Raw genomic sequence first — 12,628 nt, forward strand, 5'->3', positions numbered from 1 at the left:
CTAAACGTCTGCAGAAGACTCGCCTTAAAGCATCTAATGCCCACCCACACCAGGCACAGACATGACAGTAGGAGCAGCAGTAGGTAGTTTATCTGTCTCCTGTGTAATGAGATTTAATTGTTTTATTTTAATGCCTTTATTGTCTTTTATGACCACCAGGTTTTTCCCTAAACGAGTTCCCTTTTATTAAACAAAGTTTATTCGGTGTAACTTCGGTAAAACTCGGGGTCTAATGCCCACTCTGTGATATTTGTTTAAGATTTAATTAGGGGCCAATAAATAATCCAAAGAACATACAGCAAGGCTTTATTTGCCTATTAAGTCAAGGGGTAAACTCAATTGTGATAATAGTTTTGTGCCATGGTTAATAAGATTACAGCCTTTGAATGTGATGTAGGCCTCCTCTGGGTCAATCAGTAACCAATATGAACTACTGCAACTTGTGCAAAAAAAATAAACACTGTAGAAACAAGAGGTTTTAGCATCTCATACCTTCATATAATTGGCAGTGGCACAATTTAAATTCCTTTGTTGTTGTTGTTATTATTATTTTTAATAAATTGGAAGAATGCAGGAATGGTTTAATACGCATATAAGGGGTGAGGTTAACAAATGTAATCTGGTTACATTTTGCCTTTTGTTATGCAGCACACACAGATAAGTGTGCAACTCATTAATTAGAAGACAATTTTGCTAAGAACTATGAGAACACAGTCTGTTTGGATTGTAATGGCAATGCATTTTCTTTATGTAGTACCTTTCAAAAACAAAGTTACAAAGTGCTTAACAAGATAAGATAAGAAACAGCAAATAAAACATCTAAGAGAAGGCAAAGGTCACTCAACATTTGGCTTAGGAATACTAGCAGCACAAGGAGGTAAAAAGTGAGGAATAAAGAAAATTAAAAATAAAACAACAGGTAATTAAAAGCTAGTAGAACGTAGATTGAAATTATAACTAGGAGAAGGCGATTAAACAATTGAGGTGGACAACATCGAAATAAACTTCAAATGGAGGCACAGAAAAAGCCTACTTTGAAAAAATATGTCTTTAAGAAGGATTTAAAAGACAAAAGTGAGCTTGGTGATCTGATCTCCTCGGGATGATTATCACGAAAAATGGGTTTCCTAACAGAAAAAGAGTGATCACCCTTGGTTCTCAGTCGAGACAGTGAGGTGACCAGCTTGGCCGAGGACCTTTTTTCATTATTCTTTTCTTATTTTCTGTAATAATCCAAAAGCCTACAGACAAATTCTACTGTGTATCAAGGGCGAGGTGTTTTCTAACTTCCTGGTTGGTTAAAAAACAAAACAAAAAAAAAAGGCACTCTATTACAAATGTATTATCTCTAAAGGTAGTTCATGTATTTGTAGCATTTCAGTGTAATAGAAGGTATTGTAATGTATTCTCGATGAGCATTACATGAGATGAATTATACTACTGTTTATTTTGCTAAATATAAAGCAGTAGGTAAGCTTAGCTTTGCATAAAATTTAGATATTGTGGCATACCTGTCTCTGTACAAAGGTAAGGAAATCTGCCTTCTAGCACCTCTCAAGTTCATGAAATAATTTCCACACAGGTTGTTTTCACACCTTCACAAAGACATGCTGTTAGAATAGTAAACGGATATTTCATAAATATGAAGTAAGTTGGTTAAGGAAGAGGGTTTGTTAGCAACATGTGCGTGTCAGTTGACAGATATCCCCTCGTAGACGATCCAGTTTTTCCTGCTGCTTCTGTGGTGATTGGTGAACACGGAGTCACCAGAGTGGTGCCGTGACAGCTCCACCCTGCACAGCACAGGAAATTGTCACATCCAGGAAAGATAGGGGGGCTTGATGGGAAGCAATGATAGAGAAGCCTTCCTTGAATATGTTCCAGTTTACGGTTACGGGAATTGCACTTCATCGACAGACTGCAATCCCTCAGCCTGAATCCCGCTCTGTGCGGCCTCTGCACAAACGGCTGTGGGAAACACACCTCGCAGGCCTGCCAGTGGAAATTTCTATTGATTTGATCTCCGCTCCTTGTTTCCATTAATGTTTGAAATGCGCTGCCGGAAAACTGTTCAGACAAGTCAAGCAGGTGTGTGTGTGTGTTTGCTTTGTTGTCTTGTCAGAGCTCAGGTATGCTGACAGGGTTCATGTACGTGGTGACATTAAACAAGTCCGCTTTGTTCACTTTTAACTGTATGTCTGCATAGTGAGAACAGAAAACCGACCATGATGATGAAGCAAAACTGTGGGTGACACTGTAGTAGATGAGTAGCTGACATCCGGGCCACCTGTGTGAGGTTATCTGTGTTAAACAAATTAAATAAAACAGGCAAAAGCAATTTATTTTTTAATGGCTGCTGATTTCTCTCTCTTTTCCCCTTTTTGTTATATAACTGCAGCCACTTCAGGTTTAATTATGAGATCACAGATGTGCAATGGTGCCCCTATGCACAGATTTCTGTTATTGGCTTAGAGCGCATTGGATCGTATAGAAGAGCAACTCCGATCAGCAAAATTTGAACTAAGTCAACAACCGTCCACAGTATGAAAAATAAGAGTTTTACCCTCCATATTTTTCATGTGTTATAGGCTACTTGTTTTTGTTACAATAGAGTGTTGGCTATAACCAAATGTTAACTGTTTGGATATTCTTGTGTTGTATTTGAGTTTCAGTTTGTAGATTCTGATATTTGTTTTTAGTTTGTCCTCCTCGCTGTTGTCACTGCAATCATCCTGCACCTCATTTCTTTGTTGCTACCTTAGCAAATTTGTTGCTAGATTCAGCCGCTTTGTATAACCATTCACTGGATTTTATATTAGATGAAAAAGACTTGGCAGTAAACCACAAGACAGTAGCTTGCTGTTCTGTCGCAACCAACAGAAAAGTCCTCCTCGCACTTTTTTTATTGGTTTATTTATTTATTGTTTTTTTATTGGTTTAGCAAGAAAAATAAGATAATAAAATAACACCTTCATTTATTTTATTTTTAAGCCCCATTTTTTTCCTTTATCGTGGGCTTTTTTACATTTTCTGTTTAATTTAGTGTAATGTTTGGTGCTTGTTTTATATTTTTATTATGCTGTATTGTTTTAAGATGTTTTTTTATGGTTTGGCTGCTGTAAAATAGTAATTTCCTAACTTTTGAGATAAATATGTTTCTTATGTTATTGTAACATAAAGCACTTGGTGCTTCTGATGTTCTCTCTAAGTGATAATTTTTGCCAAATTAGCAGCAAAGGCTGTGAACACTTATGTACATGTTTTGTTTTTTATTTTTAATAAATCTGCGTTAATTTCAAGCAAACTGTTTGTTCACTTTATCTTTATGGGGAATCGCATGTAGAGTTTTGAGGCGAGGCTGTAACATGACAAAATGTGGAGGTACTTTCCAGATGCACTGTATGCAGATGCTGTTTAATGGAACAAAAGAGAATACTGTGTAAATAAAGTGTAGTCTGGTGATCTTGTGTGTGGGCAGTTTTATGCGTGGCATGCTGAACTACAGTTAGTGTTCCTCAGTCCCTTAAAATCCTGTAGTGCAACATTAGAGTCACATTATGAATATATGATTTCAGCCTCAAGGGAGAGCGATGAGGCCATAGAGTTAAACTATTAATAACTGCGTGTGGAAGCCTTTTTGCTGCTGCTGCGCTCTTCTGTTGCAGCACTTTGCATTGCAGCTCACATCTGTTATCAGATTGTGCAGCCGGCCCTTTTGGAGGAGCCCAGCTGGCTCTAATCTCAATGGCCTGGCAAATGGATCCACGCTTCTCCACTAGTACAGAAGGTGTAGGGAGTGCGGCATCGTGTTATTTATTCAAGGCCACGACTTCGGTCTTGTGGTTCGTGACCTTATGCTCTGAACACCAGTTAAAAATATGTGTGGTGTTGTTTTGTTGTGTCCTCTGTGCTCATGGCTTTCCTGAGAGTGCTCTGCCGCTTCTCTTAAGATTATCCGTAGTTATCATGTATTACTATGATGGAGAACTGTAGAACAGGATTTCTTTAATTAATTAATGTGAGAAAAACATGTTTTTCCTCAATCCTGTATGATGTCAAGTTTGCAGATGCGAATATGTAGAAAAGAAAGCAGCTGTTGTGTGCACATTATTTTAAAAACACTTTTCTTTTTCTTGTGCAGATGTCCATACCTGGCTGTTCATCTTTGTCCCGCCATCCCAGTTTTTGCTGTCCTGCTGTTCCTTTTCGTTATGGCCATGCTGTTGAGGACCAGCTTCAGTGACCCCGGGGTGCTACCGAGGGCCCTTCCGGAAGAGGCTACATTCATTGAGATGGAAATTGGTAAGTTACAGGATTTGCGGACAGACACTCTCCACTGCTTCCCTTATAACTTCATGTGAAAAAGGTTTTCACAGGACTCTATGCTGTCCTATGAAAAATTAAGTACACCCTTACTGCAGGTGATTAAATGATCAACAGCAAGTGTGGGTATCTCTGTAAAAGCACAAGATTTGTAAGTCTGCTGGTCTGGAAAATTCAGGTGTGTGTTTTAACACAATGCCGATGCTCCCAGTAGTGGACTTTGCAGCAAATTCGCTCCAAGGTCAGACTGTGCAATGCTAAGAGAAACTAAAAAAAACCCCAAAACAAAGTCCAAGAGCTACATCTCAGGCCTTAGTCACCTTAGTTAGATATTAAAGTTCATAACAGCCCAATCAGACAAAGACTGAAGAAGTATGGCTTGTTTGGAAGTGATGCCAAGAGTTAGCTTCTTCTGACTAAAACCACAGCAGCACAGCTTTAGCTTGCATCAGCATAAACCTCAAGACCTCTAGAACTACGTCCTTTAAGGTGACCGACATAGAGATGTTTGGCCATAAAGTGCAAAGAGTGCCAAAGACCAAACCCAGCACTTCATACCATTTGTGGGCTGGGCACTTGTGGGTAGCGTGGCTGAGCGGTCTAAGGCTAGTCTCTCTGGAGGCGTGGGTTTGAATCCCACCGCTGCCATTATTGGGGACAGGGATAGCTCATTAGGTAGAGTGTTCGCCCCATGATTGGAAGGTCGGGGGTTGAAATCCACTGAACGGCTATCCTGAGGCAAGCTGGATTGGTACTCCTTCGATGAGTGAATGGGTTAATGCAGAAGACTAAACAATTTCCTACAGGATTAATAAAGTATACATTTATTATTATCATTGTTATTCTGGAGTCAAATGTGATGCCTGACAGCTAAAGCTGGGCTGAAAGTGGGGCCTTCATCAGGACAAAGATCCCAAGCAGAGCGGCAAATCTACAAGTGAATGGCTGAAGAAGAAATAAAAAATCAAGGTGTTGCAATAGCCCGGTCAAAGTTTTGTTTGATCACATTTGATTAAAAGCGATATCACCATTATTACCATTATCTTATCCACATGTTTCTCAGTCTGGACTAAATTGTTTGCAACATGGCTTTGCCCACTTCTAACAATTGAGAAGAGCTCAGGGATAAACACAAACACAGGAAACTGTTAAAGGAAACAGTGTTTACATCTACAGAAGAATGTCAACACTCTAGATCAAGAAGATAGAGCAGCGTTTATGTCTTTTAAATACCAGTTTAAATTGCAGCTTTGACAAATCCTTAACAGCCTGACAAGACCACATGCTATGCAATTGGGTTTATTTGTACTATTACAAGTAAGTTATCTTGAGCACTACCTGTCACTAGCAAACAATGGAGAGACACGACCAGTGACTAGCTGTGTAGCATTTAGCAGCTAAAGAGCCTCAGGCACAGCTGAAAACTAAAGGCTGAGCCTAAAGAGGAGCAAGAACCTGACCTACATTTGGCAGGTAAACACAAGCACGACTCCATGTGAACAGTATTGTTGCTAATTAAGAAACGAACAAGGTTTTTTGTTGCTAGTGCCAGTTGTAGGTGTAGTTGCAGATTTAATTATATTTTTGGGAATGTTTGAAGAGGCTTTATTTGCATGAAATACACTCATTAGTCACTTTGTTAGTTATACGTTGCTAGCACCAGATTGGGGCCTTTAAGGATCAATGTGTTGACAGATGGTCTTCTGCATGTTTATGGTTATTTGAGTTACTGTTGCCTTACTATCACCTTGAAGGAGTCTGGCCATTGTCCTCTGACATAAATGTGGTATTTATGCCCGAAAAACTGCTCTTTTTCAGGGGGTCTTTCTTTGTTGTACAGATGTTCGTACAGGAACATCAGCAGTTTCTGAAATACTCAGAGCGCCCACTCTGGTATCAACGACCACGCCACTTTCAAAGTCACTTAAAAAAATCTTACTTACCCATTCTGGTGCTAGACCTTGTAACCAGGTCTACCCCTCTGCACTGGAGTTCCTGCTGTGTGATTGACTAGATATTTGTATTAGTGAGCAATTGAACAGGTGTATTCTGGTATCTTTTCAAACCTTTGGCTTTTGACACAAATTTCAAAAATACAGTGGCTACGTGATTGTAAAGTTTTTATTATTTAAAAAAACCTCAAAGTAATAAATAGTAAAAAGTAGCATGTGACCTCACCTTGCCAAGTGTGGCAGTCCAGCGCCTGCCCTTGTAAGCAGTGCTATTCAGTATCAGTGCTGATAATGCCATAGTCACAAGTCTCTTATCTAGATACATTTAAATGTTTAGTCAGCGACGTGTCTAGTGGTTATTGCAGCTCAGGTGCTTTTACATCGTTGTCATCCAGGGTGTTGCACACAGCGGCGCGTGTCTGTGTGTCAAAGGACACCCAGAGGTGTGGATTGCAAACTAGGTGGAAGTAGTTAAAGTATTTAGGAGGGATAAAATATTTCACTATATATGTTTGCTAAACAGTGAGCAGACAGCCTCAATCTGCTGGTTTATTTATTCTTGTTATACTTTAGATTGCTAAAAGTTGGGTGTGCTCATCCACAAATGTAGAGCTTAGTTTAAAATACAGTTTTTCACAGTATCCAAAACATACAACACTCTTAGAAAAGAGAAATTGCCCTTTGTTCTTTATGATTTTTTTTTTTTTTGTATTTTCATGCTGCTATATTTGTTTAGTATCCAGTGCTCTCTCTTTGCCTCCCTCCCTCCCCGTGTGGCTGCTCAATGTTCTTTGTCTCTGTTAAAGATTCACAGCATCCTTCAGCCAGCGTGCGTGTTCCCTCGCTCTGTGTACGAAGCATGGGCGTGGACCGGTCTCTTTTGAGGACAGATTAGGCTTATAAAAAAAGGCTAGGGCACTCGGCTCTCTGGGATTGGGTTAGCTGGCATCAAGTGCTGCTGTCATCATGACCGTGACTCATCGTGCTCGTTCGATGATGCTGATGGAGAACCTGAAACGCATGCATGTTTGTGCTGTTAGCTCTGAAACAATTAGTCAAAGGATGGAAAATTCGCTGCCTATTTTAGTGATCTATTACTCATTTGAGTCATTTCTTTACGCAACAATACCACATCGATCCTCTGGTGATGTTTCGTCGCTTTAATTTGTCTTGAGTGACAAACACCAAACTAATTTACTGGGTGGTTCATATTCAGTTTTTATTAGCTTTTTTTTCTCTCTCTCAGTGAACAATTGTGATTTTTACATTTCAGATTGAATAGACAAGTTATAAAATGTTAATTAGTGAGCTTTCGAGGTGCAGGAATGTGGCGTTCGAGTTGTTGATAGTTGCTACCCTGTGTTTCAGTCTTTATAGTACCACAAACTAAGCATCTGTTTGTGGTAGTTTCATTTCAAATATGCTGCCAGCAGTGTCAGTTTTCTTTAACCTGAGGTAAAAAATAATAATTTCTGTACTTCCGAAAAGGTAAATCTATACCTTTAAATAACCTCACTGGACATCCCCTCTTTTGCAGCAGACTTGCTTTATGTTTTCTTTGACCTTGTATGTATCCTCTCACAGCATTCCCAAAGCCTTGTACCTTTCCACATAAGACATCTCGGCAACCTTCTTCAAATATGAAGCTGTTATTGACATAAACACTATTTAAGCAGGTCACATGACCGCATTATGCCAGCTTAAATTACGCAGTTTGGTACCAACTTCATCAGCCCACACCTTCAGATATTAAACAGTATGTTTTTATGTGTTAGGATGGCTGTTGTAAGTGTGGGAGTGCTAAAAGCCAGTTGAGCAAGCGAGCAGGGATGTTAAAGAAGCCTCTGCAGCCCCGATGCTCTGTCCCTTCTGCCTGTTAGCAGCAGTCCCCAGGGGGAAAGCTAATACGAGGAGAGGCATCTTCTCGGAATATATAATGCCACGAGCAGATTGAGCTTTGCACTCACAGGGAGTGGCATCATTCCCTGTGAGTGGTGACTCATAAATTTATTCTTCACTACTTTATCCTGAAAGCCACTAAATCCCACATTCTGTGGGTGCATGATGCCAAGTATTTGTTGCTGTCACAATCTATGAATTTATGTCCCAGGGATGTTTTTAATAGAAGCCTGAAAATGTGCTCGTTTCACTGATTTATTTGTGCAGAAACTGCTTTGTTTTACTTAAGAGATCTTCATTTAGGACTCTATACAAATGATAAGTATGCATTTTAGGCTTTTGCCCCTTAGCATCTCTGAACACTTTCTAAAACCCAGATAATTTCATTTCCACAGAAAGCACTTTTTAAAAAAAAAAATCTTAATGAGTCCCCAGGAAGTCAAATAAGTACGCTTTCTCTTTTCCATTAACTCCACATTCACGCCTGTCCACTGCGACATGTTAATGGTAGATTTCTTCCTCGCAGCTACTCTGCGGGGTTATTCAACTGTGTGATCATCGGCTTGCACGTATAATCTCCAGATCCCGGAGTGTAAGATAATCAGAAACATCCAAATTGTCACAAACAAACAGTATGTCAGAATTCATTTGTTTGATAGCTGCTATGCAGGCATAAGATTACTGTGAAATATGGCCATTCCAGTGATAGGAAGCTGTCCAAATGGAGAAAGATATGGTGCTTTATAGTTGCAAATAAAAAATATTGACAGTTAAACAGCCCACCTATACTGTACTGAGCGACAGTTCTTGGTGAATGACATCCTCAAGGTTCAGCTGTCGTGATTTATGTCACTAATTCTCACATTAGAGCTCCTGTCCAATGCAATCCAATGCACAAATCATGTTTAACACTGTCTGAGGATTTCATTTGTTGCTGTGTTGTGCTGACTGTGATTAAATATGATCTCTTAGAGTAATTTATATTATGTCATCCACATTGATTTAATGTTTTTCTGTTCGCTTCCACAGAGGCTGCCAATGGGAACGTCCCCGCAGGGCAGCGACCCCCGCCCCGAATCCGCAACGTTCAGATCAATAATCAGATCGTCAAGCTCAAGTACTGCTACACGTGCAAGATCTTCCGACCACCTCGAGCGTCCCACTGCAGCATCTGCGACAACTGCGTCGGTAAGAAGTCTCATCTGATCTGCCGTCGTTTGTTACGCTGCTCAGAAAGGCTTCACAAAAGGAGAAAGATGAGATGGGTTTATTTCAGGCGTGCAGAAATAGAAAGGTGAGCAAGGAGAAAAATAGCTCGCTGACATGATGGCGATTACTGATGCCTCATCCTTAATTACCTCCGTGCATTCGTTTGTCACGGTGAAAAAAAGAAATGTTAGCTTTATAAATATACGCAGAAGCGGACGGGATGTAAAAGTTTTAGAAAAACATTCGTGAGGGGATTTATTTTTATTTTTTAGAATGCCCTTTAAGTTTTGAAGGCCGTGAATTTGTGGTGCATTGTGATGCTTTGTGACGTGACGCGTGTGTGTAGCTGTGTCATCTCACAGCCCTGCAGATTAGCAGTGATTTGGTAGCCGATGAATGAAGAATGCGTTTGAAGGGAGCGTAGACTCACAGGCGACGGGAGAGGAGACAGTGGAGGCTCAGTGAGGAAATAAGTGCTCAGTCATTGTGAACACTGGTTCATCTGTGTCCACCTGCTGTAGAAACGCACACACTCCCAGCGCTAGCATTACACAACTGCATTCCTGTGACCCTCTTTTACTGCAGAGGTTTTTGTTCCCTCCTCACCTTAACTTTGCTCATACTGATGGAAGTCTCAGAGAGAAAACAGCCACTCCACTATTATAAGATGCAAATGCACAGTTTTGTAGTCCTGCACATAAAGTCTGGGGTGAAGGTGTTGGTCTCTGAATAACTGCACATATTTTATTCAGTGACTCACGCTGCAAAAAGAAAAAGAATATGTGAGACTTTTAATCAAGTTTAAGTGCTTATAGATTTATTATGGAGTGAACAGTGTGGATGATTGTTATGCTGCTGCACTCCATATGCAACCTACAAATCTGGGGCAATCAAAGTAAACACAATATGCATAAATGGAAGCTGATGTTTGTCCATATGAAATGGTCTTTTTACACTTGTTTGCTGTTTTGTTTGCATCCCAATAACTGCTAAAATCTATCTTTTACCTGAGCTACTTTTCTGTCTGCTTATATTGTCTTTGGGTTTCAGTAGGGATGCATCTATATATCACTTTGGCCAGTTTGTTAGGTACACCTGTTCAACTGCTTGTTAACATAAATATCAAATAAGCCTGTCACGTGGCGGCACCACGATGCTTTCATCTATTAGAAAATGGTCAAAATGAGCTGTGGAGGTTCAAACTGAGATGAGAACAAAGAATAAAGGCGATTTAAGGTCAGAAAATGAGAAAATATAGAAGTTCTCTTTGCATAAATGACTTATGGATAAGTGACTTATAGTCTTGCCAGATGTCAGGGGAGAGTGTTTCACGCTGACAGGAAGGCAGCAGTAACTCAAATAACTAATAATTACAATCAAGGTATGCAGAAGAACAACTCTGAAAACACAACTCATTGAACCTTGAAGCAGACGGGCTACAGCAGCAGAAGAACACACTGGGTGCTACTCCTGTCAGCTACGAACAGGATACCGAGGCAACAATTTGCACAGGCAAACCAAAACTGGGCAGGAGAAGACTGGAAAAACATTGGCACAATTTCTGCTTTGATATTTAGATGATATGGTCAGAGTTTGGTTAAATGACATGAAAGCATGGATCCATCCTGCCAATCCAACAGAGCACCTTTGGAATATGGTGGAATGGGAGATTTAGGATTTGTGCTAATGTAACAGACTATTTACCATCGTAGATTAGCTGAGGGTTTTGGTTTTAGTGGGTAAAAAAGTGCTAGAGTGAAAGTTTTGAGATCACCACAAACATTAGCTTTCATCCTCTGTGCGTCTGTACTAAATTTCATGATTATCCCTCCATTACGAGTTAAGACATTTCAGTGAGAGTCATGCTACTCATATGCGTTTTATACACTCCTATCATTCCTTTCCAGCTCGTTGCTTTACATTTAGCGACTACTTTATCCCAAAACAGCTGGAATACAAATATAGTCATCTTGGGTCAACATTTGCATTGTGTTCCTTAAATATAACAATCATCCACGGGTCCACTTGAATCTACAAACCGGTTCACATCCTGTCTGTTTGCCTCCGTGTTTACTTGATATTGTTGTGAAACTTCATCTGGGGATTGCAGCGGTGTCGGCTGCGGAGGAAAGTGTAAAGTAAGATGTTTACTTTCATTGTCCATTTGACCCTGCCCTGCTTTCATATGGCTCTCCTCCAGCTGATAGAGGAGCAGCCACAAAGAGGAAGCGATCACTATATTTAGATTCAGAAGCTGAGGCATAAAGCAGCCTTTGACTGAAAGACTGTTATTGAAATTTGTGTATTTTTAACATTCCTTTGATTCCCAAAATTGTCTACTCTCCAAGAAGGCTTGTTTTTCAGGTTCTGGAACATTTTACATATTTATAGTTCCCCTTTTGTTCTTTTTTTCTTCTTCTTTCCCTCAGACCGTTTTGATCACCACTGTCCATGGGTGGGCAACTGCGTGGGCAAGAGAAACTACAGATACTTCTACCTGTTCACCCTGTCACTCTCCCTGCTCACCATTTATATCTTCACCTTTGACATCGTCCACGTGGTCATGCGTAAGTATCCTGTCATTCAACTGGCCAATCAGAGAGAACACATGAGCCTAATCTGTAGCCACACCACATCATCCTGCTTCCTTCTTTTACTGAACATAGGATGAGACAGACAAACTGAAAGAGTATTTCTTCATATGGATGATAAGCTCTGGGTTTATTACCTTAATAACAATAATGACCTTGTAATTTCTGTTTCCCTGTCCACAGGCTCAATGAATGGTGGCTTTTTGAACACTTTGAAGGAAACACCTGGAACATATCCTTTAAAACTGAGTGTGTGGGTGATATGTTTGCTGGATTTTCATGAACACCAAAAACTGTACAGCCTTTGCCCAACCTTAGCATAGCTAAGTTAACAGAACTCTCATTACTTGAATGACAAAAACTCATCCTGCAATTGAAGATAAGCCGCTAAACTGTGACAAATAAAAAGAAAAAAATTACAACTTGCTCATATTTTGCACAGACCCTTCTGCAAGATTCTCATTATAAAATAATTCACCTGGAAACACTCTAAAATCATCCTGAGACTGTGGCATCAGGCCACACACTGGGATAATCTTAGGCTTGTAGTTACCTAGCTACAGCCCGTTAAAACCTGCAGATTCATTGATGAGAGGCAAGAAATAAGTGTCTGTTTATCTGCCTTTTCTCATGTTACAGAAATATTAGAAATTT

General features: G+C 40.0%; 1 protein-coding gene across 2 annotated transcripts in view; it reads left to right on the forward strand.

The window, feature by feature from the left end:
* The window catches only part of zdhhc9 (zDHHC palmitoyltransferase 9), a 31,991-nt gene that overhangs the window by 9,114 nt on the left and 10,249 nt on the right, over positions 1 to 12,628 (forward strand). For both annotated transcript variants that reach the window (XM_026145672.1, XM_026145665.1), the window contains exons 2-5: positions 4,142 to 4,302; positions 9,204 to 9,362; positions 11,813 to 11,950; positions 12,158 to 12,206. In XM_026145672.1, coding sequence (XP_026001457.1) covers positions 4,142 to 4,302; positions 9,204 to 9,362; positions 11,813 to 11,950; positions 12,158 to 12,206 — 507 coding nt within the window. The remainder of the gene's footprint in view (positions 1 to 4,141; positions 4,303 to 9,203; positions 9,363 to 11,812; positions 11,951 to 12,157; positions 12,207 to 12,628) is intronic.

The sequence above is a fragment of the Astatotilapia calliptera genome, chromosome 2 (genome assembly GCF_900246225.1).
Source record: "Astatotilapia calliptera chromosome 2, fAstCal1.2, whole genome shotgun sequence".
In the NCBI taxonomy this organism is placed as follows: Eukaryota; Metazoa; Chordata; class Actinopteri; order Cichliformes; family Cichlidae; genus Astatotilapia; species Astatotilapia calliptera.